Genomic DNA, 22,361 nt, shown 5'->3' with positions numbered 1-22,361 from the left:
ATCCCTCCCTGCAGGCTCAGGATTAAATGTTCAGAACATCAGGTTACCAGTGATCATAGGTTTAATAGAAGCAAGGTCATGGAGAAAAACAAAAAGCCCTCAGCAAGCAAAATTGTGCATCGTTTTCTGGCTTTTCTAAAATGTACCTTTTCAAGCAGGAAGACAAGTCAGACAGTTTTTTTTTTCAGAAATACTTTATTTTACCAAATATAAAAAGACAAAATATTGTCTACCACACTATTCAGGAAATTACCCCAGTGCTGAATGTGGAAGCAAAATCCATTTTTTTCTTTACCAAGTGAAAAAATAAATACCTCTTGGAAACTGAGGCTGTACAACAATGTGCCATAAAAAAGTAGAGCAATCTTCTAATTAGTTTTGACAAAATGTCTGTGCAAAGAAACAAAAATGCATAAGGAACAAATTACTGCTACATTAAGGCAATAAGAAAGGTATAAAGAACATCTTTCCATAAAGTGACAGTATTTTTCCAGCTTTTTTTCCTCCTATTAAGCTGGGTATTGCACCATAATGGCTATCTAGAGTTTACTATACTGGTGCTAAATGCTTCCATGCTTTTACAGTGGCAAGTTTCTGGCTCATTACAACATTCTAGTTTTACAAAAAGGAAGACTGCAAAGCACACATATAATACACTTCTAGATAGCCATAATGCCCAAGATATAAAGAACAGGATGTTAGACAGGATACAAGACAAAAGAAAAGCATTAAGAACACAAATAACAAAAAAAAAAAAAAACGAAACAAGTTTTCAGAACACTAGTGTATAGAACTTTAAAAATCTGTACATATTTAAAATGGGCAGGAGGACAAATACTGAATGACCCCATTGTTTCAACAAAGTAGTATTCTAAAAAGTGAAGGGAAGGTTTACCCTGCAGGTTTTTAAAGCCAGCACCCGCTTTCCTATATATCCTCTTCTTTGACCTATTCTACATTTGCTGTATTAGTGGCAAAAAAAAAAAAATAGTCTAAAAAAAAAAAAAAAAAAGTACCTAAAGCTATTCATTTTTAAATAAAATCTAACACTCAAAAGGCAGTTACTCATGTATAGGAGTAGATTTTAATACTGGTTAAGAATAGATTATTCAGAAAGGGAATAAAAAAAAAAAAAACCCACACAACTCAAATAAAAACTTGCTGAAAGCATTTAAAATCTAAATGTACGGAAATAAAAGTATTCTAGCATAAAAGAACCCCCAGTTGACAGTTGTAAATTATGATGGCTGAATATCAAATTCAAAAATTTTGAGTTTTCACTTCCATTATAGCTCAGAAATCAAAATTAGCATAACAAAAAAAATGGAAAGTCCTTAATGACTTTTGATGGGAATTTATGGAAACTGGCATTTTTTTAATTATTATTAAGGAAAAAAACATCAAGACTTATTTTTCCAACATAGCCCTTAAAGTGTACATGTTGCATAAACATGGAATGAGCAGTTTTTAGCCTCACTCAGTATGGGCCATAGAAAATCAATCTCTAGGGATGATGACGAAAAAAAAAAAAAAAAAAAAAAAAGTTTATATGGCTCTGATCACCAAAATGACAAATATTCGAGAAAAAAAAATTAAATGAAACCCAAAACAAAAAAAAAAAAAAAAACCACCCCTAAAACTCAACAATTTAAAACACTATCATAAAATCCTAAATTTGGAGTATATACTGAACGGTTCTGTGCTATGTTCAGTTAAAAAGAAAAATTTGAAGAAAAAAAAAAAAAAAAAAAGACAGAAAATTACAATTTACAACAGCAATATGAACTAGAAAAACACATCTCCGGTCTTCCTGCAGAAAGATGTGTTTTATCTTCAATATCTTTAGTTGTAGCAAATTCGATGGTTGTAGCACTTTGTAGTGAAGTCCATTTGTAATATACATAGATACAGGTTTTTTTTATAAAGTGTCCTAGGCGTCGCCTCTCAAATGACAGTCAGATTTAAAAAGCTTGTGTGTGTTGGTAAATAGACATGCTGTACATGATCCACTGAAGCTCTGCATACTGGACACGACTGTGGAGAGAAGGAAGAATTGTGTTAGTAGAATGTACATGGCCTGCTCTTGTTTTTACACAACTATGCTCAAGTCTATGCTTAAAGAGGAAGTGACTGCTGACTTTTTTTTTCCCCTACCTGCAAAGTAAAGGCATAATGTGCTAGTATACATCGCATACTAGCACATTATATGAAACTTACCTGCAAACAAACCCCCCAATGATGTGATGTCACCGCTGGAGGCCGCTTCCATCCTCACCCGTCTTCCTTCCGGGTCCGCGGACTCTGGCTGTGTGACTGGCTGGAGCCGCATGACGTCACTCCCACGCATGAGCCACCAGTTACAGCACAGGACTCTGAACGAACGGCATGGGTGGCCATTCCTTCAGAGCGCATGCGCAGATGAAGTCATCAGCTGCATGTACAGTAAATATCTCCTAGACTGTGCACATTTAGGGGATGTTTACAGTATCTATAGGCAAGTCTTATTCTAGGTTTACCTATAGGTACAATTAATCAATGAGAGTTTACAACCACTTTAAGGGCAAACACCTTTTACAAAACACATTCAAGTGTCTGCACAAGAAAATTGATTCTCTCTCATTGGTTATGAATGGATCTATATAAAAATATAAAACCACACCCACCTATCCTCATTTCTATTTTGAATTCACCGTAAAATGAACTGCAACTTGAGCTCGAATAAAAAAGTATTTGTTTGGCCCAAAATTCAGCAACGTGATATAAATGGAGTGTTTTGTATATTAAACTGAATTATGTAGGTGCTGATGGATATGTCAAAGTAGAGCTGCATGATTCTGGCTAAAATGAGAATCATACATTTTTTGCTTAGAATAAAGATCATGATTCTCGCGGCACAAGATCCTCTATTCAAGTGTATTTTTTCCCCAAAAATTGTGTTTAAAAGACCACTGCGCAAAAAGCGTGACGACCACCATTTTATTCTCTAGGGTCTCCGTTATAATTTTTTTTTTTTCACACACACAATTTTCTAGCAAAAAAATACTGATTTTAACTTGTAAGCAACAAGTCAAAAAAAGGTTTAATCTTTAAGTGGTTAAACTGACCTCATTTACAGACCGAAGTTCATTACTTTGATCTAGAACCAAATGATACTTTGTTTATAGGTATAGTTCTCTCAGCGCTGAGCAATGTTGATAAACATTTGCTTGCTGCCTTTTTCTTTTGACAGTTGTGAGCGAGCAGAGAACGTCTCTGCACTGAATCATGGAAAAGCTGGATTAAGATCGTGGGGGGGGGGGGGGGTTGAATCGAGATTGCAATTTTTTTTTAACAATTAATCATGCAGCTCTATGTCAAAGCTATATTTGACAAAGTTATTATGAAAACTTGTGCCATTAAGTGAATATTCAAAATGTATCCAGTTCTAAGATTGGCCACAATCTTGGCAATTTTTTAAAACATCTTTTACTTGGTGGGTAGAGATGACTGCATTATACAAAAAACAGTCAAAGAGTTAACACCCATTGTTTCAAACTAACAATTTGGGGGAAAATAAAAAATTCTCTTAGAAATGCCTGAATAAATAGACACTGGTTAGGAGTGTAAAGGCCAGCTGTAAAATAGTTCCATAGCCACCCATAAGCCTTAGAGTGCTGTGTACAATGCCCTTAAGGTTAATATATGAACCAATTGTACATGCAGTGTATTGTGCAGAAATTTAACACAGCATGAACTGAATCTGTACACATATACATACAATCTATACATTTATTTGAGAAGCAGAGCTGAATACCACTGATCTAATTTAGGCACAGCTATGTTCAGTTGTATGAGCTGTGCAGCTAAAATTTTCCTGCCTCTGATCATAAAATTGTCATTTTTTTGTGTCTGGCTGAGAGCCTAGGTTTGCACCAACAGCGCTATTGAAATCATGCGAGTTCAGCTGAACTCGCACGATTTTATTCCTGCATGTCAGTTCCTACTTCAGGGGCGATTTCAGAGACATCTGTGGGGGTTGCTGCAGAAACTACTTTTGGGAATTGGTCCAGCTTCGCACCCAGAGGATGCCATTGCTGGCAACAGCTGCAGATTTGGCATGCGATTTGACATGTCAAATCACATGCCAAATCACTTCAATGTGAACCTAGGCTGAACCATGACACCTGCAAAGAATTCATGGATATCCCAACAAATTCAGGCCCCTTTTACACGAGCCGTCCTATCAGGTCCGCCTGTCTGGTTTTCAGACGGAGCCGATTAGACTCTACATTCTCCTCTATTGGCAGTCAGATGTAAATGGACTTGTCTCAGTTTACACCTGGTTATCTCCATTCCAATAAAAGCAAATGGAATCCCCTCTGTCTGGCCAGACTGGAGGGCAGTCGGGTGTAAAACAGACAGCCGGTTCGTTTGCATCTGACTGCCCACAGAGCAGAGCAGTCTGTGTCTGTCTGCTCTGCATAAGCGAAGTGGACACAGACCTGTCATCCAGTAGTTCTGTTCAGCAGGTGAACAGCTGACAGATCCCCCACTAAGCAAAACCGGATCTGGTTTGTTTAAAAGGGGCCTTAGGGTGGCTTCAAACTGCCCCGCTGAGCTTTGGCCAGAGTGCACTGTACCTGTTTTGGTGCAGGTTAGATGTGCTTTGTTATAGACTTCTACTGGGTCTTGCGGTCTTTGTACACGTTCAGAAAACAAACCAAACTTTGTGGGACATAACAGAAGTCAATAGCAAAGCACAGATAACCTGCAGGTACACCGCGCCGTGGTCAAAGCTCAGCGGGGCAATATAAAGCCGCCCTAAAGGAGTACATTAGCCACTCTCCTAACAAGACAAGCTACAGCATTGTAGTCACTGTGGCGTTTAATGTGATGAAAGGGTAAGGAAACTAGTAGAGTGCACCACTGGGCAACAGAAAGTAGTATTCTAATTCTAATGCATTAACCTAAAAAACAAACAAACCCAGCTTCCCAGCCCAGGCGGCACCGTTTTTTCAAATGCAGAGGCCAGCCGCTACGATCGTTCTTATTGTGTAGGGAATCGCCAGCTCTAAAAGACGATATCTGTATGATGCAGGTGTCATTCAGATATGCCCGCTCAAAGTCAAGGACATCATATGACGGCCGGGAAAAGCAGGTGTGTAAAAATGCAGCTAGAGATCTCTTGGTAACTGAGTAAACTGTCAGCTATTTTAAACTTTACAACCTCTAACATCAGAAAATAAGCTTTGTGTGGACTGGTCATTTAAAAAATAGTTGACAAACAATTGGATCAATTTTTGAAATTTTTATGAACTGCACTTCTTACCTGTAATTGATTGGCACATCCCTCACAGCAAACCATATGCCCACATGGGCAAAAGGCAGAATTGATTTCTTCCTCACAACAGACCATGCACAGCATGGCCTCCTTCAATTTCCTCAGTTTCTCCTGTAGGGCTTTTGTTTGCTGACAGCTGAGGCTCTCACAGCTACTGCAGTTCAGAGAACTTTCAGATGACTTGAGAGGAGAACTCGGCTCACTATGGTCACTCCTTTGCACCAGATCCATAATACCAGCATTGTACAAGGCTCTCCTTGCATGGTCGTAGACCTCCTTTGATGTCCTTTTGATGTCAAATACATACTTTTTTCCAACGTTGATATTGTCATTCAGGAAAAGAGATGCCAAGTGACCCTTAAGATCTCTGCTGTACTGCATCATAACAGCGCTTGTAACTGTGTCACATCTTGAATAAAAGAGCAAAGAAAGTTATCAAAATTAATCCAAATATAGTTACTGTAGGCTGAACACTTCACATTCTACTAGATTATTACAGGTCTCAACATGTGTAATTGCATAACCATTCATAATCACAGCTGTCAGGTTAGAGTATTTAAAACTTTTGACGATTCACATCTAACAGGATACTTAACCCCTTTATTTGCCAGAGTAGTTTTTTATTTGTGTGTGCAAAAAAATAAACACATTTTAGGCCCGAAGATTACATAAACACCCCCCCCCCCCCCCCCCCCCCAACACATTTTCTAAAATTATACACCCTAGACAAAAAAAAAAAAAAAAAAAAAAAAAAAAAAAAAAAAAAAGGGGGGGGGGGTTCGGTAGTTCCAATTTCTTGTGTTACACAATATAAGCACAAGCAATAGTTTAGTAAATGTAAAAAATAAACTAAAGATACATGCATTTATGTGCGAGTGTGCCAATTTTTTTTTTTTTTTCCCCTAAATGTTCTTCTTGGTGCAAGGCTAAAAATCCCCTAATGTCTCACCTGTTTTCCAATGAATCCAATGTAGTGCAAAATCACACTGCATTCGATTCTTCCCCATCCATACAGGCTGGAGAAAGTGACATGAAGACCCGGAAGTGACTTTACACACCCATTACCAGGGGGTGTTTAGAAGCAATTAAGCAGCTGAATAACAGCCAGATTGCTTCCATCTGACAACTAGCGTGTCAGATACACACACTTCTGATGTCTGGACTGGAGTGTCTCTTATGCCGCGTACACACGAGCGGACTTTACGGCAGACTTTACCCGGCGGACTGGATTTCGTCAGACAATTCGATCGTGTGTGGGCTCCAGCGGACTTTGTTTTCTCAAAAGTTGGACAGACTTAGATTTGAAACAGGTTTTAAATTAATCCGTCGAAATAGAGTCCAGTCGAAAAGTCCGCTCGTCTGTATGCTAGTTCGACGGACAAAAAGCCACGCTAGGCAGCTATTGGCTATGAACTTCCTTGTTTTAGTCCGGTCGTACGTCATCACGTACGAATTCGACAGACTTTGGTGGACTGTGTGTAGGCAAGTCCGTTCATTCAGAAAGTGCGTCGTAAAGTACGTCGAAAAGTCCGCCGGGCAAAGTCTGCCGTAAAGTCCAACCGTGTGTATGCGGCATTAGGCTCAATTCACATCTATACATGTTGCTTTTGAGCATTTCTGTAGCGCTTTCCACAGGTTTTTTTTTTTACTGCGATTTGCATTTTGGCTTTTTTTTTTAAATGTTGGGCAGATTTAAAAAACACAAATCATGGCAAAAAACGCACTACACGTTTTTTCTGCAGCTTCTCCATTGAAGCCTATTGAACAAAAAAAAAAAAAAAAAAAAAAAAAAAAAAGTACAGTGTTTGCGTTAACGTCCATGACCCTTTCCATAAACGCAGAGGCACAAAAATGCATTGAATGAGTTCCATAGGAACCCATGTTAAGAAAAATAATGCGTTTCTGCAAAAAGCATGAAAAAAGGCACTGGTGTGAATGGAGCCTAAAAACCCCCACTGTCAGGTCTGTATGACTTAGGGACCTGGCTGTAAAAGGGTTAAAGATGTAAAAATTGAGGGGGTAGTGGGGAGGGATTACTGGCTAAAGGTAAGGAGCAGGGAGACTGCCAACATATGAATTGTAGACCTGAAACATTTCCTATGCTATAAATGAACAGCATTCAATGTCCAAGACCAGAAACTTTCAGAACCGATCAGATACTGGTCAAATTAAAAGAACCAGGTATTTGAGACTCAGAGAGATCGGATGGCATATTGAACATCATGCAACTCAATCAAGAGTCACTTACAATTCACTAAAATCGTAATTAATGTTTCATCTTCAGTGCACACAAACCTGTAAAATGCATGCGTTTCCGTTATTGCTCTGTAGAGACCGCTAGCTGCCCTTGTGCTGATCACTTTAAAAAGAAGAACCAAACTATTCCCAGACTCCTTCGTTATCGTCAAGTATACATTCTTCCCCGACTGAGTTGCCATTTGAATCACTGGATATGTAATTCTAAAACAAAAATTCATAGGATTATTACCCACTATAAATATACATGAAAATACATACAAAAAAAAAAAAAAAAACACACCACACAATACTCTTAATCCCCATACATATACACACACTATTAGATTTTCTGCAGATTTTTGTCTTCAGATTTACCAAAACCATGTAGTACAAGGGCCTGCCTGACTGCATACAAACTGAAAAACTCTTAAGGTCTGACCTCATATTATATGGTTTTGGGAAAATCTGAAAACAAAAATCTGCAGAAACTCTAATAGTGTGTATGGGGGTCTTAGGCTACTTTCACACTGAGGCGCTTTTCAGGCGGTTTAGTGCTAAAAATCGCGCCTGAAAAGCACCTGTCATGCCTCCCCAGTGTGAAAGTCCGCGTGCTTTCACACTGGAGTGGTGTGCTTGCAGGATGGAAATTTTTTATTTATTTTTTTTTTAAATAATAAAAGTCCTGCAAGCAGCACGGCTCCCAAAACACCCTGCCCATTGAAATGAATGGGCAGCGCTGCTGAAGCAGTTTGCAACACAGGTGCTTTTAACCCTTTCTTTGGCCGCTAGCGGGGGTTAAAAGTGCAGCTTTAACAGCACCACTAAAACTAGCAGCACTTTACCACTAATGCTGGCACCACCCCAGTGTGAACGTACCCCTACTACTGCATCTGGTACCAAGTGCAAATCTATGCTTGTCTCGTGTTTTCGGTATTGGTGTTTGTGATTACAATCCCAATCCTATTACATTACAGTTGTTACTACAGCAGTTTACAATCCAACTATTGTTTTATGGCACAAAGCTTTGGTATTACAGGGAATGCCAAAAACTGTGGAAGCAGTATCAGGCAGAGTAGATACCCCTCATTGTAAAAAAAGGACAGCAACGCATTTATGCCCCACTAGACCTGCATTTGACACTTCATTCATAAAATGCGGGGGGAGGTGTTGTGCATGCACATCTCTGCATAATGCTGCAGAACACACAGATAGGAGGCAGTTATATTTAAGACTAATGGGTCATGTGACCAGGCCAGCCTCCTCATCAGGAGTCGAGGGAAGGCAGACACCCCACAACAACATCACACACAATATAAGGCTGGCCACACATTAAACACTTTTCTTATTCAATTTCATTTAGATTCACCCTCAACTATGTAGGTCAAGGGTCTGCCTGACTGTATACAAATCAGAGTGGATCTGAAGTAAATCACGATTTAAATCGCTAGTAAAAAGGCTTGATTTAAATCATAATTTTTAACGAGCAACTGTCATCTGTCCCACAGCAGCTCCTCCTCTGACCCGCTGTTGACTGACAGTCCCATTCACTTTAATGGACGGCTGGTGATGCGGCAGTGAGACAACAAGGTGAGGGACGCGGCAGCAGCAGGTGAGTGGATGCCCACTAACAGTCGTTGCCATGATGTATCTGAAATGACGGGTGCTCTTTAAATGAAAACTTATTCATGCTGGTAGTTAAAATCTTTAATATTTGCAAACAAAATGAAGGTTTCCTATTTAGAATAATAAGCGGCCAGGTTAATAAAATCACAATTTGTAGTGTACATAGATTTGCAAAACAATGGGATAAAGAAATATACCTGAACTTTATTTTATCTCATGGTTATTGTGAGACTGTGTGGATGTATCAATGCAGTGCAAGTTATCTCGGCAGTTAAATATTGCAGAATATACAGTCTCGTGCTACAGAACTAAGCTCCATTTCATTTTGAATAAACTAGATTATTAATGTATCTTAAATAGAAAACTAGCTTTAGATTTTTACTCCAAAAACATTTTATTAAAATAAAAAAAAAGATTTAATTAAAAAAAAAAAAAAAAAAAAAGATTTTTATCCACCCTGATACAAATTGAAAGTGTTTTGGATTGGCCTTATATTACATTACATAGTTTTGCCATAATACTGTCCTTAACTGGGAGACACATGAGATGTCATTAAACTGTAAAGACGTAATAATGGAGGTATTGCAGTGAATTATATCTACCTGTTAACCAAGCTGAAGTCTTCTTTGCAAATGGATACACCCTCAGGGCCAATTCCAATAATGAGCTTTTGTCCCTCAGCATCTCGCGAGGAATGCCACTCCACCCCATAGTTTTCCAGTGTGGACACAATCTGAAGAACTTGATATTCTCCGGAAGCTTGGCTTAGTTCTTCCAAACCTTTATGCTTCTCAATAATACTGTTAGGTTGGGGGAAAAAAAAAAAAAAAAAAATGAATATGATGATGATTTGCGTGGCACAAATCTATGCAATCCACTTAAATGCATATTTAAAAAACTTGTACTAGCACTTGTTGACAATGTTACATGAACATCCCTTGCTAATCGCTTATGGATTTTCTAAGATCCTTTTTAAGTATAAAATATGGTCCACTGCATGCACATATTGCTACAGGATAATCTCATTACAAGAGATTGCATTAAGCATAAAGTTAATAGTAAGCAAGGCAGACACCAGGACATCACGCTTTACCCTCATTTGACTTTAAAATATGAAAAAAGCGCATCTAGTAATATGAAACTTAGTGCATTTCAGTGAACACGTGTATGGATAGAGCAGTGTGCAGCTAGAATTTCTCATGTGACTGCCATCTTTAATAAAGTTTCATCTTTCATTTTTATTTAATTAGCGGTAGAGTAGATTTGTTACTACAATGGCTTAGCATTTACATCTAGTTTAATCAGTTAAGCAACAAAATTACATTTAGTTTGCTAAAGCACAATTAAACTGCCACTTGTTATACATATAAAAAAAAAAAAAAAAAAAAAAAAAAAAACACAGTAGCATAGCTGGCAGAGATGGACATAATTGGCATCTTAAAAACAGGATGTTATGTTACAACGGAAAATATAAAAAATGTATTTTATTGGGATTTTATGTGATAACCCAAAATAAAGTGGCACACAATTGTGAAGTGGAAGGAAAATGATAAATAGTTTCCAAATTTTTTTTACAAATAAATGTGAAAAGTGTGGTGTGCACTTGTATTCAGTCCCCCCCAAGTCAATACTTTGTAGAACCACCTTTTGCTGCAATAGTCTTTTTGGGGATGTCTACCAGCTTTGCACATCTAGAGAGTGAAATTTTTGCCTATTTTTTACAAAATAACTCAAGCTCTGTCAGATTGGATGGAGAGCGTCTGAACAGCAATTTTCAAGTCTTTCCACAGATTCTCTATTGGATTTAGGTCTGGACTTTGACTGTTCCATTCTAAACACTTGAATATGCTTTAATCAAAACCATTCCATTGTAGCTCTGGCTGTATGTTTAGGGTTGTTGTCCTGCTGGAAGGTGAACCTCCAGCCCAGTTTCAAGTCTTTTGCAGACTACCAGGTTTTCTTCTAAGATTGCCCTGTATTTGGCTCCATCCATCTTCCCATCAACTCTGACCAGCTTCCCTGTCCCTGCTGAAGAAAAGCATCCCCACTTGATGCTGCCACCACCATGTTTCACGGTGGGGATGATGTGTTCAGGGTGATGTGCAGTGTTAGTTTTCTGCCACACAGCGTTTTGCTTTTAGGCAAAAAAGGTCAATTTTGGTTTCATCCGACCAGAGCACCTTCTTCTACATGTTTGCTGTGTCCCCCCACATGGCTTCTCACAAACTGCAAACAGGACTTCTTATGGCTTTCTTCCGGCCTTTATGGAAAAATGGCAAGATTTGTTGAGCGCACGACTACCAATTGCCCTGTGGACAGATTCTCCCACCTGAGCTGTGGATCTCTGCAGCTCCTTAAGAGTTACCATGGGCCTCTTGACTGCTTGTCTGATTAATGCTCTCCTTGCCCGGCCTGTTTTAGGTGGACGGCCATGTCTTGGTAGGTTTGCAGTTGTACTAAACTCTTTCCATTTTTGGATGATGGATTGAACAGTGCTCCACAAGAGGTGGAAAGCTTGGGACATTTTTTTTAAAAACCTAACCCGGCTTTAAACTTGTATCTATCCATCTCACAAGTGTTAAAGCTTGAAACTTTAGCAACTGTTAAGATGAGATCACTTTTACAGGAAGTGCATTGTTTTCTATGAGTTAGTCAACGCAGACTATACAGTGCCTTTAAAAAGAAGGCATGAGGAACGAATACAGGATCAGCTTGACTGTTCCTATTCTAGAAGTGAGGGAGCCCAGTGTATGAGGATTATGGCTGAAAGAATTCCAACAAGCTGAACATACACTCACAAAACTTCTACCATTCATACATATCAGACTGGCCTGTAGCAGCACACAGCTGTTTTGGCCTATCAAAAACTGTTACGGTAAACTGTGCTGTCTCAACTGCCATTTACTTGGAGTAAAGAGAATTCTATTTTAATACACACACTTTTTTACAGTTTATTTTACATGTTCAAAAATCAAGTACCTCCAAATAAAGATATAAGCCACATGGAAAAATAGGAAGCCTATCGTCATAAAAAGATCATTACGTGCAGCAAGTACACATCTTCCAGCTCACCACACCTATGTTTACACTGACTAGTTGTACAGGATAATTGTTTTCCCAAAATTAACAGGATCTGCTTGGCAAAACCTTAAATCACATGGAAGTTAAGTAATTTGTACTAGGACAGAACAGATGTTCTATGTTTGGAATGTTAACAGACTTTACCTTCTAGGCTGGCCATACGCAGAGTACATTTCTTTCGTTCAATCACGAGTTGCAAGAAAAACTCGCTTGATTCCCCATCAACAGATCATGTTGATGTGGGAATCCCTCCTACGGGCCATTGTCTTCTCCCAGCGGGGGAAGCTGTCCCCAGCGGGAGAAGGACAGTGATGATTATTGCTAGTGGCTATAACATCTGCTAGCAATAATCGCAGGTAACAACCGGGATGCTAGTTGTAACCATGTTGAGCGATCAACTTGGTACATTCAGCCTGCCCATACATGGTTTGAATCTTGGCCGGATCCTGATTAACCAGGTGAGATTTGAACTGTGTATGGCCTGGCTAACTCTTCAGGGCAAAATTCAAATCAGCCTTAGAAAATTTACTCACAGTATAATTGTAGCTTGCAACGACAGGACATCACCCTGAACAAGCCATTCCATATTTAACCACTTCAATACAGGCACTTAGACACCTTCCTGCCCAGACCAATTTTCAGCTTTCAGTGCTGTCGCAGATTGAATGACAATTGCGCGGTCCTCCATCACTGTACCCAAACTAAATTTTTATCATTTTGTTCCCACAAATAGAGCTTTCTTTTGGTGGTATTTGATCACCTCTGCGGTTTTTATTTTTTCCAAAACAGATAAAAAAGACCGAAAATTTTGAAAAAAATAAAAATTTTGCTTTTGTTTAAAAATTTTGTAAATAAGCAAGTTCTTTCACTGATGGGCACTGATAAGGCGGCAGCGATGAGGTGGCACCAATGAGCGGGCACTGATATGCAGCACTGATGGGCATTGATAGGCGGCACTGATGGGCATCCCTGGTGGCACTGGTAGGCATTGCAGTGGGCACTAATTGGCAGCTGCCTTTGCACAGATCAGTATTTCCCTGGGGGTCTAGGGGGCATACCTGGTGGTCCAGTGTGGCTGGTTTCCCTGATGGTCCTGGGTGGCTTCCCTGGTGGTCCTGGGTAGGATCCGAGGGGGGGCTGTGCTGATAAACAATTAGCACAGACCCCCCATCAGGAGAGCAGCCGATTGGCTCTCCTCTACTCGCGTCTGTCAGACGCGAGTGAGGAAAAGCCAATCACCGGCTCTTCCTATTTACATCGTGATCAGCCGTGATTGGACACGGCTGATCACGTGGTAAAGAGTCTCCGTCAGAGACTCTTTACCTAGAATTGTGCTGCGGGGTGTCAGACGGACACACCACAACAACGATCGCCGCGATGCGCGCCCCCTGGGGCGCGCAGCGGCTCAATATCCTGCGGACATCATATGACGCCCAGTCAGGATATTGAAACCACTTTGCTGCCGTCATTCTGCTATATGGCGGGCGGGAAGTGGTTACATTTTTTTTTTTTTTTTTTAAAGTATAGCAAATCAGAAATTCAAACAAGCAAATAGTTACAAAAAAAGAATAAAAGACAAAGACAGGATGGCTAGAAAAAAAATTTAAAATTTATAATTTATATGCACAGACGAATTATGCCACAAGTTAGGAACTCTATTTAAGCGGAAAAGCCTATAGAAGACTTACCTATCTAAAGTGGCAGTTACAAGCTCCTTAGAGCACAAACTCTGGTAACAGTATTGGGCAGTGTTCTGATTATAATCGCCATATTCTAGCTGCGCCAGGAGTGCACTCAGTTCTACCGCCTGCTCTGGAGAACACTGGAGACGGCCTGCCAATAGATCATCTTTAATGTGCAAGAAAAACATGTGCCTAAAAGAGGGAGAATAGAAAAAACAAACAAAAACATTAAAATTAGGGCAAGTCAAATTTTATATACATACACTGCTCCATGGATGCCCCAAGCAAGAATGTACAAAAACAGAAAATACCAACAAATCATTGTTAATTATCCTCTCCATATTAGTACGGGACTGCCATTAAAAGCAGTCAGCGATCATTTCTTATTAGCTCATGGCCTTCTTAGGTTATTACACCAACCTGGGTATGCCATGGTGACCTAAAAAAAAAAAAAAAAACAAAAAAAAAAAAACAAAACAAAACAAAAACAAAACAAAAAAAAAACCACACACCATACAAATACACTAAAATCCTATGTTCAGAACAATCTGGTAATTTTAGGAATTTGGCAAAATATCTAGAGAAAAAATATATACATGAGAACCATTCTAGAAATTACAGTGATGCCTTTATTGCCTGTAGTTTCCATGCAGTCATTTGCCCCCATTACTGGTTTGCAGTGTTAATTTTGGCAGCAAATTTCAATTTAGTTTGAAGCCTCATGCACACTGGACGTTAAAATAACGATATAAAAACACAAGTAGCTCTGCAGTTAATTTTTTTTTAACGTTTTTGCAACAGTGTTTTTCCAATAGATCAAAAATGTCAAAAAACGCCGGTGTGCCACGTTTGAGCATTTCAGCATTTGACATTGAAGTGTTTTTTACAGCTGAAAAAAACTCCTCTCAGCACCCACTAGTTTTGTAATTTTTTTTAATGCCAAAAAACGCCCCTGCCAAAAAATGCCGATAACAGCCTATGTGTGCATGGACACATAGGATAACATGCTGGAGAGTTTATGAACTGTAGAAAAAAAGTCTGAAGCCAAAAACAGCTGCTGTAAAAACGTCCAGTGTGCATGAGGCCTAAGTCTTAGTCCTAAAAATGGCATTTTAGTTTAAAGCCGAGTTCCACCCAAAAATGGAAGTTCCGCTTTTCCAGCCATAACCCCCCCCCCCCGTGTCACATTTGGCAGCGCAGTAGGGAACAAGGAAGCAAAGCTGCAAGGCTTCACTTCCCGATTGCCTTACCGAGGATGATGGCGGCAGCACCCGACAGTCGAGGGACAGATCGGCTTCGGGTGCCGACATCGCGGGCGCCCTGGACAAGCAAGTGTCCATATTTTAAAAAGTCAGCAGCTGCAGTATTTGTAGCCGATAGAGATATATATCTCTATCTCTATCCACAGCGGAACTCCGCTTTAAGTCCAATTTTAGTCTTCTGCAAGTGTTTTATTCTTAGTCTTTGACTAAAATGCCGTTTTAATCATCATATTTTAGTCGACTAAAATGACACAGCCCCCCCTGCACTTCCAGGAGTACCCCAGTCTCCTGGGACAGCACTGCCAACATACTCTAAAGTTGATAAATCACTGCCATGCCTCTCATATACACAGCTCCTCCTGTGTCAGTGTAAATTAAAGTCTCTAAATAACCTCAATAGTTGTTTTTTCATTGACCCGGTCACATGACTGCTCTCATGGATGGCCACGTGACCGCTCTCCTCCTCCAATCTAAAAGCAACACTCGGAGGAGGAGCGGGAGGAGGAAAGCGGCCAACAAGAATGGAGCTATTGAGGTAATCAGAAGCTTTCTTTTACAATGAGTGACACAGGAGGAGCGGTGAAGGAGAAGGGGCTGCAAGTCATTTTTTCCTAACTTTGGACTACGCTGGCAGTGCTATCCAGGGGCCAGGAGAGGCGGGGTGACCGGCCTGAACCCCCCCCCCCCAATGCGTGGCACCCGGGGCAGACTGCCCAGTCCCCGCCCCCATTGGTAAAAACATATTGGCGTATAACAAGCACGCACTGTGTTATACACCGATAAATGCAGTAGTTCACGAGGGTAAACGTTCCTCCTTGCCATTTGTCCCGTTTTCTTTAATGAAAAAGAATTTGATTTGTCAGTTTTAGTCAGTGGACGAAAACGTGCTGTACTTTTAGTTTCGTCACTGTAAAAATGTCACTGACGAAATCGTTTGACAAAATTAACACTACTGGCTTGACAAGACTACTTCTGCACCATGTTTCTGTATTAAGGCAGCCATCTTGGTAGAAGCAGGGCTTTGCTTCCTCATGTCAGAGCTTACAGCAGTAAATGCTGTTAGCAGCACAACAGTGACATCGCCAATCTCACACCAAACTCCCCCTGTGGATATAGTTATGGAATATATTAGGGATCGCCAATATCGTTTTTTCGGTGCTGATAAGAGACCGATATTCCCACACCTCTCCTGCTGATAGTCGATTTTTTTTATTGTACAAAATAATTTTTACACTGGTATTTTTCTTTGTATTTTATCACTGTTATAGCTGTCACAAGGAATGTAAACATCCCTTGTGACAGTAAAAGGCATGTGAGGTACTCTTTATTGAGAGATCGTGGGTCTGTCTATAAAGACCCCAAACCCCTCTTCTGCACTTCAAAGTATTCAAAAACGTCAAGATCGGCGGTTTTGAATATTTTATTTTTTAAAACTGGCGCCTTTAAGATGCCAGTAATCCAGGAAGTGATGTCATGACACCACTTCCAAATTACTAGATCCGAGACCCGAGAAGTGAATAACTGCCGCAGATAAATCGGTCGATCCCTAGAATATGTAATAAAAAATAAAAGCATAACACTTAGGGATTTTGGAGAAGGAAGAAGGGGGATAAGTAGCTTAGGGAACATGTTCCACCCATTTTCAGGATGGAACATGTTCCTGCTGCGGCTTGGCGATCTGAGCTCTTGCTGTGATAACAGTATGGGAAACGTTCCCTGTACAAGCCATCACTTTTTGAAAACCGCGTGGCCTTGCAGGGCTCTGCCCACACAGACGCATCATTAATTCACACAGTTCTGTAAACGAATAAACTACAACTACCAACTACTCCCACACACACACACAAAAACACAACAACCCTAAACTTAAGAGACTCCAGTCTCACGAGATGAAACACCAGCAAAAGACAGAGATCAAGTGATCTAGACTGCACGCAACACCTTTAGGCCTCTTTCACACATGCGGAATGTTCATGTCAACAGTTCAGTAACATCTTATCAAAGAAAATACAGATAAGTTTACATCAGCTGCTCAGTTTCTGCATCAGTTTTTTGACATCCACTACCAATGCAAAAACGAATGGAAAAAAACAGCCCATTTGCCAGTTTAGACATATTTCGTCTGATTTTTTTTTTTTTTTTTTTTTTTAATAAAATGGAAGGTGGGGTGGGGGGGTGGTCATTCGTTGAAAAAAAAACAAGGACCAATTTGCCAGTATATTACAAAAAGTCACTAGCATATCTCCCCAAAACATTAATCTTTCTTCAGATTGTGCTACACAGGTTGCAACTTGGGCCTCAGTCAAGGATTTGTAAAGGGATTCATCACTACATACAAAATGTGTTCACACACGTCTCATCTGAGATACCAGAATTTCTGCCTTACTGAAAGCATATAATATGTGGCTGAGGCTCTGATCACACAATTTTTTTTCCCCCTTTTCTAGAAAGACAAATTAGCAGTTCAAGGAGACGGCCCGAGAATTGCTAACCAGCAAGCAGGTTTGTTTGATGGAACTTTTTTTGCTGTAATGTCTGCACGGCTGAGAAGTATCTCAGGAGAAAAGCACATTTGGCTCTCATGTTGTAACTGATAAAATGTAACTGCCGTGTTAACACAGGCACTATCTTTTTTGAGGGAAAAAAAAAATTATATATATATATATATATATATATAACATACACACAATATTAATTTCTAAAAAACACAAGTGTTTGGATAATATCCTGGACATCAGAACTAATGCTGGCCATACACCAATTCAAATGTGGACAGTCTGGTGGAGAGGGGCTGAAAGAAAAGTAAAAAAAATAAAAAAGCCAGCCCGAGTCAGAGAGGAGAGGTTAGACTTCGCTAACTGTGCGCCAACAAACAAGCTACAGGATAGGAGTAACCTCCAAGTTGCAGAACGGGGGAAGGAAGAAATGTGACCAAATTGTTTAACTGCAGAAAAAAAAAAAAAAAAAAAAAAAAAAAAAGTAGTGAGGCCACCAACCTGGCTCAGTTGTGTACAGCTGGCGTATAGATGACCCTTTGCTGTCAGAATACACTGATCATCAGTGGCTGTAACTGATTGGCTGCAGACGCTAAATGGCAGATTTCCAGCTGGTCGAACAGGGACAGCCAGACACCGATCAAAATTCCTCCGGTACCTACTGACTTTTCAATTCACCTATTGCCAGCTTTAATCTCAGGACTAGCTAATTCAAAAGAAATATAAATACTTTGGCTACTAGAACCAACTTGCTATATTTAAACTGCATTTATAGCCATTAAGCTGGAGTTCAACTGCAGAAATCCAGCATATAGGAAACCTTTGGATTTGGATATAAAAATGTACTCCTATTTGTTCTTTTTCTGGTTCCTTGCCGTCTAGAACAAAAATTTCAAACTAAGTTTTTGCGAGAAACAAAGCTAAAATTTCAATTTCCAAATTAGTTCCTAAGAATTATAACATTAGAGGATCATCATCTTTTGGATATATAAAACGTGTGCCAAGAGGAAAATGGGTTTGAAAACTGATATGCACGGAGTAATAAAGAGCAATCTCAACTGCCTGAGCGAGATCAGTGACTATGTATTTAGAGGTTAGCAATTCCTACTTTTAATTGGCTTGAATATGGAAAACACTAACAAAAGGAAATGGTGCCCATAGAGGATAGATGAGCAGCAGCCACAATAGAGGGTGGAGAGAAGCTCTGTGCACCTGGTGCTCTCCAATTACAAGTCTATTGTGTGCACTGTAGTAACCTTTCCCCTACATTACAGAGGGAAGGTCACACACTGAACAACAGCCTCTTACAGTATATCAACCCTGCAGCCAGTTACAGATTATACAGTAACAAAGATGCCAGCACTTCAATAAAGATATTTTACGGGCTCAAACTTTATAATGAAGAAAAAAATAAATAAAATAAAAACTTGGTTCAATAAACCTTAAGAACTATAAAAATTATACTATATAATGGCATCAATTTCAAAATGGTACACTTTCTCAGTTTAAACATTTGATAGATTTTCTTTGTTCCATTGTGACTAAAAAATTTTGGGGTTTTGAGATTTGCAAACCATTGCATTCTGTTTTTTTTTGTAAATTTAACACAGCATCCCAACTTTTTTGGAAATGTGGCTGTAAACCAATGCAGGAGACTCTTGTGAAAGAAGCCTACAAAGTGAAATATTAGCCCAATGTAAAAGGTTGTGAAAAAAAATAAACAAAAAAAAAAAAAAAACACAAACACACACACCTTAATCATACATAAAGGGGGAAGTCTGCCAAGCTGGGTGTTTATTGTGGTCTTCTATGACATGAAACCACCACAATATTCCCTATAGCCAGAGATCATAAGGACATTGTTCATCACAGAGCAGGAATGTGGATGTGTGTGTAAACACAGAGCCACATCCTGTCAGGGGAGAGGAGATCAATCGTGTGTTCCCAGTATATAGGAACACAAGATCAGTCTCCGTTCCTAGTCATTCTCCTCCCCCCCCCAGTTAGAATCACTCCCTAGGTAAAAGTTAAAGGAGTCCCACTGATAAAAAAAAAAAAAAAAAAAAAAAAAAAAAAATAATATTTAAAAATGTCAGCAGCTACAAATACTGCAGCTGCTGACTTTTAAAATAAGGACACTTACCTGTCCCAGGGTCCAGCGATGTCGGCACCCAAGGCCGAACCGCCACTCGGGTGCTGCCGCCGCCATCTTCTGTAAGGGAATCAGGAAGTGAAGTCTTGCAGCTTCACTTCCCGGTTCCCTACTGCGCAATCAGAGCGGTCCCTGCTGTATTAGACAGGTATCTGCACCCCCCTCCCCCCTGAAAGGTGCCAAATGTGACACCGGGGGGGGGGTTCCAAAAAGTGGAGGTTCAATTTTTGTGTGAGCCTCTGCTTTAACCCCTTGATTGCCCCCTAGTGTTAACCCCTCCCCTGCTAGTGACATTTACACAGTAATCAGTGCATATGTATAGCACTGATTGCTGTATAAAATTGTCAATGGTCCCAAAACAGTGTCCGATGTGTCCGCCGCAATGTCGCACTCCCGATAAAAACAAAAAAAAAAAGCCATAAAATCAATAACCTATTTTGTAGGTGCTATAAATTTTGCGCAATCCAATCAAAATCAATATACGCTTATTGAGATTTTTTTTTTTAACCAAAAATATGTAGAAGAATGCATATCAGCCTAATCTGGGGATTTTTTAAATTTTTTTTTTAATTGGGATATTATAGCAAAAAAGTAAAAAAAAACTTTTTTTTTTTTTTTTTTAAATTGTCGGTCTTTTTTTGTTTATAGCGCAAAAAATAAAAACTGCAGAGGTGATCAAATACCACCAAAAGAAAGCTGTATTTATGGGGGAAAAAAAAAAAAAAAAAAAATCAAAAATTTCATTTGGGTACAACGTCGCACGACTGCGCAATTGTCGTCATTCAAACTCTTACAGCTCTGAAAGCTGAAAATTTGCCTGGGCAGGAAGGGGGTGAAAATGCCCAGTATTGAAGTGGTTAACGTATGGCCAGCCTAATTTTTCAATGTACACGGGTTTTTACCGAGCCATATGGCAGTATTCAGCAATATAGCTGTATATGAACAGCCTTTGCAAATATTCCTGTATATTCAAGTAAAGTTTGCCCTTGAAGTATATAGAGTCATCATTTTTATTTAAGCTGCTCTAATAAAAAACAAAAAAAATACATGCATATATACACAAATGCTATACTAAATAAAAAAATGTTAAAATGGATATTACATTTAGAACAGTTTCACTTCTACAAAAAAAGTTTTGCTCTTGTAAGGCAAGAGGAAGAGGTTGGTGTGACTGTTTCTGCATAGAAACAAGAACTGGCAGGGAGTCCTATTACAGCAATCTATATTCTACATCTCCAGCAAGTAGTTATTACAGGAGGTTACTCTGAGTCAATGACCCAGTGTTACACCATGTCATCATATACTGAAGTCATATGACTTCCTCTAAAAGGCTTGCTAAAGCAAATTGGAAAATATTTAGCTTGCAGACTTTAGGCTGAACTGTGCAGCAAAAAGGAACAGAAAAAAAACAAACAAAAAAAAAAAAAAAAAACACACACACACACGAAATGCAGTACAGTACATCCCCCCCCCCCCTTTTTCTTAAAGCGGCATTCCGCCCAAAAATGGAACTTCCGCTTTAAGTGCTGGTGACTCCCTGACATGCCACATAGGGTACCCTGTTTTTACAGGCACCCAGCTCCCACTACCTCCCCTGACGCCAGATGGAAGATTACCTCTCCCCCCCCACCCCCTCCCATCTTCTGGGAAACATCACAGGTCCCAGAAGATTGCCCGGCCATTTACAGCGCGGCTCGCCCACCTGTAAAGCCACAGCCGGGCACTCAGAACGCTGGCGCCTTGGAGAGGAGCGAGGCTTCCTGCACCCGCATCGCTGGACCGTGGTACAGGTGAGTGTCTGATTATTAAAAGTCAGCAGCTACACTTTTTGTATAGCTGCTGACTTTTAATGGGTGGAACTCCACTTTAACCTTAAGACCCCTTTCACACTGGAGGTATTGTTAAGGCACTTTAGCGCTAAAAAAAAAAAAAAACACCTGAAAAAAGCCTCAGCTGCAATCCCAGTATGAAAGCCTGAGCGCTTTCACACTGGAGCGGTGTGCTGGCAGGACGTCACAAAAAGTCCTGCAAGCAGCTTCTTTGCAGCACTGTAGGAGCCGTGAATACATGGCTCCTAAAGCGCCCCTGCCCATTGAAGTCAATGGGCAGCGCCCGCCGATCCGCCGCTTCAGCGCAGTGTTAATTTAGTTGACTAAAACATTTTAGTCAACTAAATACTATTTTATAGTCGACTAAAACAATTGAGATGACTAAAATACGACTAAAACTAAAATGGCATTTTAGTCAAAAGACTTATGCCCCGTACACACGGTCGGATTTTCCGATGGAAAATGTCTGATCGGAGCGTGTTGTCAGAAATTCCGACCGTGTGTGGGCTCCATTGGATATTTTCCATCGGATTTTCCAACACACAAAGTTGGAGAGCAGGAGATAAAATTTTCCGACAACAAAATCCGTTGACGGAATTTCCGATCGTGTGTACACAAATCCGACGGACAAAGTGCCACGCATGCTCAGAATAAATAAAGAGATGAAAGCTATTGGCCA

At 39.9% G+C, this 22,361-nt stretch overlaps 1 protein-coding gene across 1 annotated transcript in view; it reads right to left on the bottom strand.

The window, feature by feature from the left end:
- Positions 1 to 177: 177 nt before the first annotated feature.
- Positions 178 to 22,361, bottom strand: part of MYLIP (myosin regulatory light chain interacting protein) — a 39,158-nt gene continuing 16,974 nt past the window's right edge. The window contains exons 3-7 of the mRNA XM_073631100.1: positions 13,951 to 14,136; positions 9,784 to 9,981; positions 7,616 to 7,780; positions 5,309 to 5,729; positions 178 to 2,034 (exon numbers count right to left, since the gene is read on the bottom strand). Coding sequence (XP_073487201.1) covers positions 1,945 to 2,034; positions 5,309 to 5,729; positions 7,616 to 7,780; positions 9,784 to 9,981; positions 13,951 to 14,136 — 1,060 coding nt within the window. The 3' untranslated portion in view covers positions 178 to 1,944. The remainder of the gene's footprint in view (positions 2,035 to 5,308; positions 5,730 to 7,615; positions 7,781 to 9,783; positions 9,982 to 13,950; positions 14,137 to 22,361) is intronic.

Source organism: Aquarana catesbeiana, linkage group LG05, assembly GCF_042186555.1.
Source record: "Aquarana catesbeiana isolate 2022-GZ linkage group LG05, ASM4218655v1, whole genome shotgun sequence".
In the NCBI taxonomy this organism is placed as follows: domain Eukaryota; kingdom Metazoa; phylum Chordata; class Amphibia; order Anura; family Ranidae; genus Aquarana; species Aquarana catesbeiana.
Note: the sequence above shows the minus strand (reverse complement) of the source record. Positions and strands in the feature narration are given on the sequence as shown.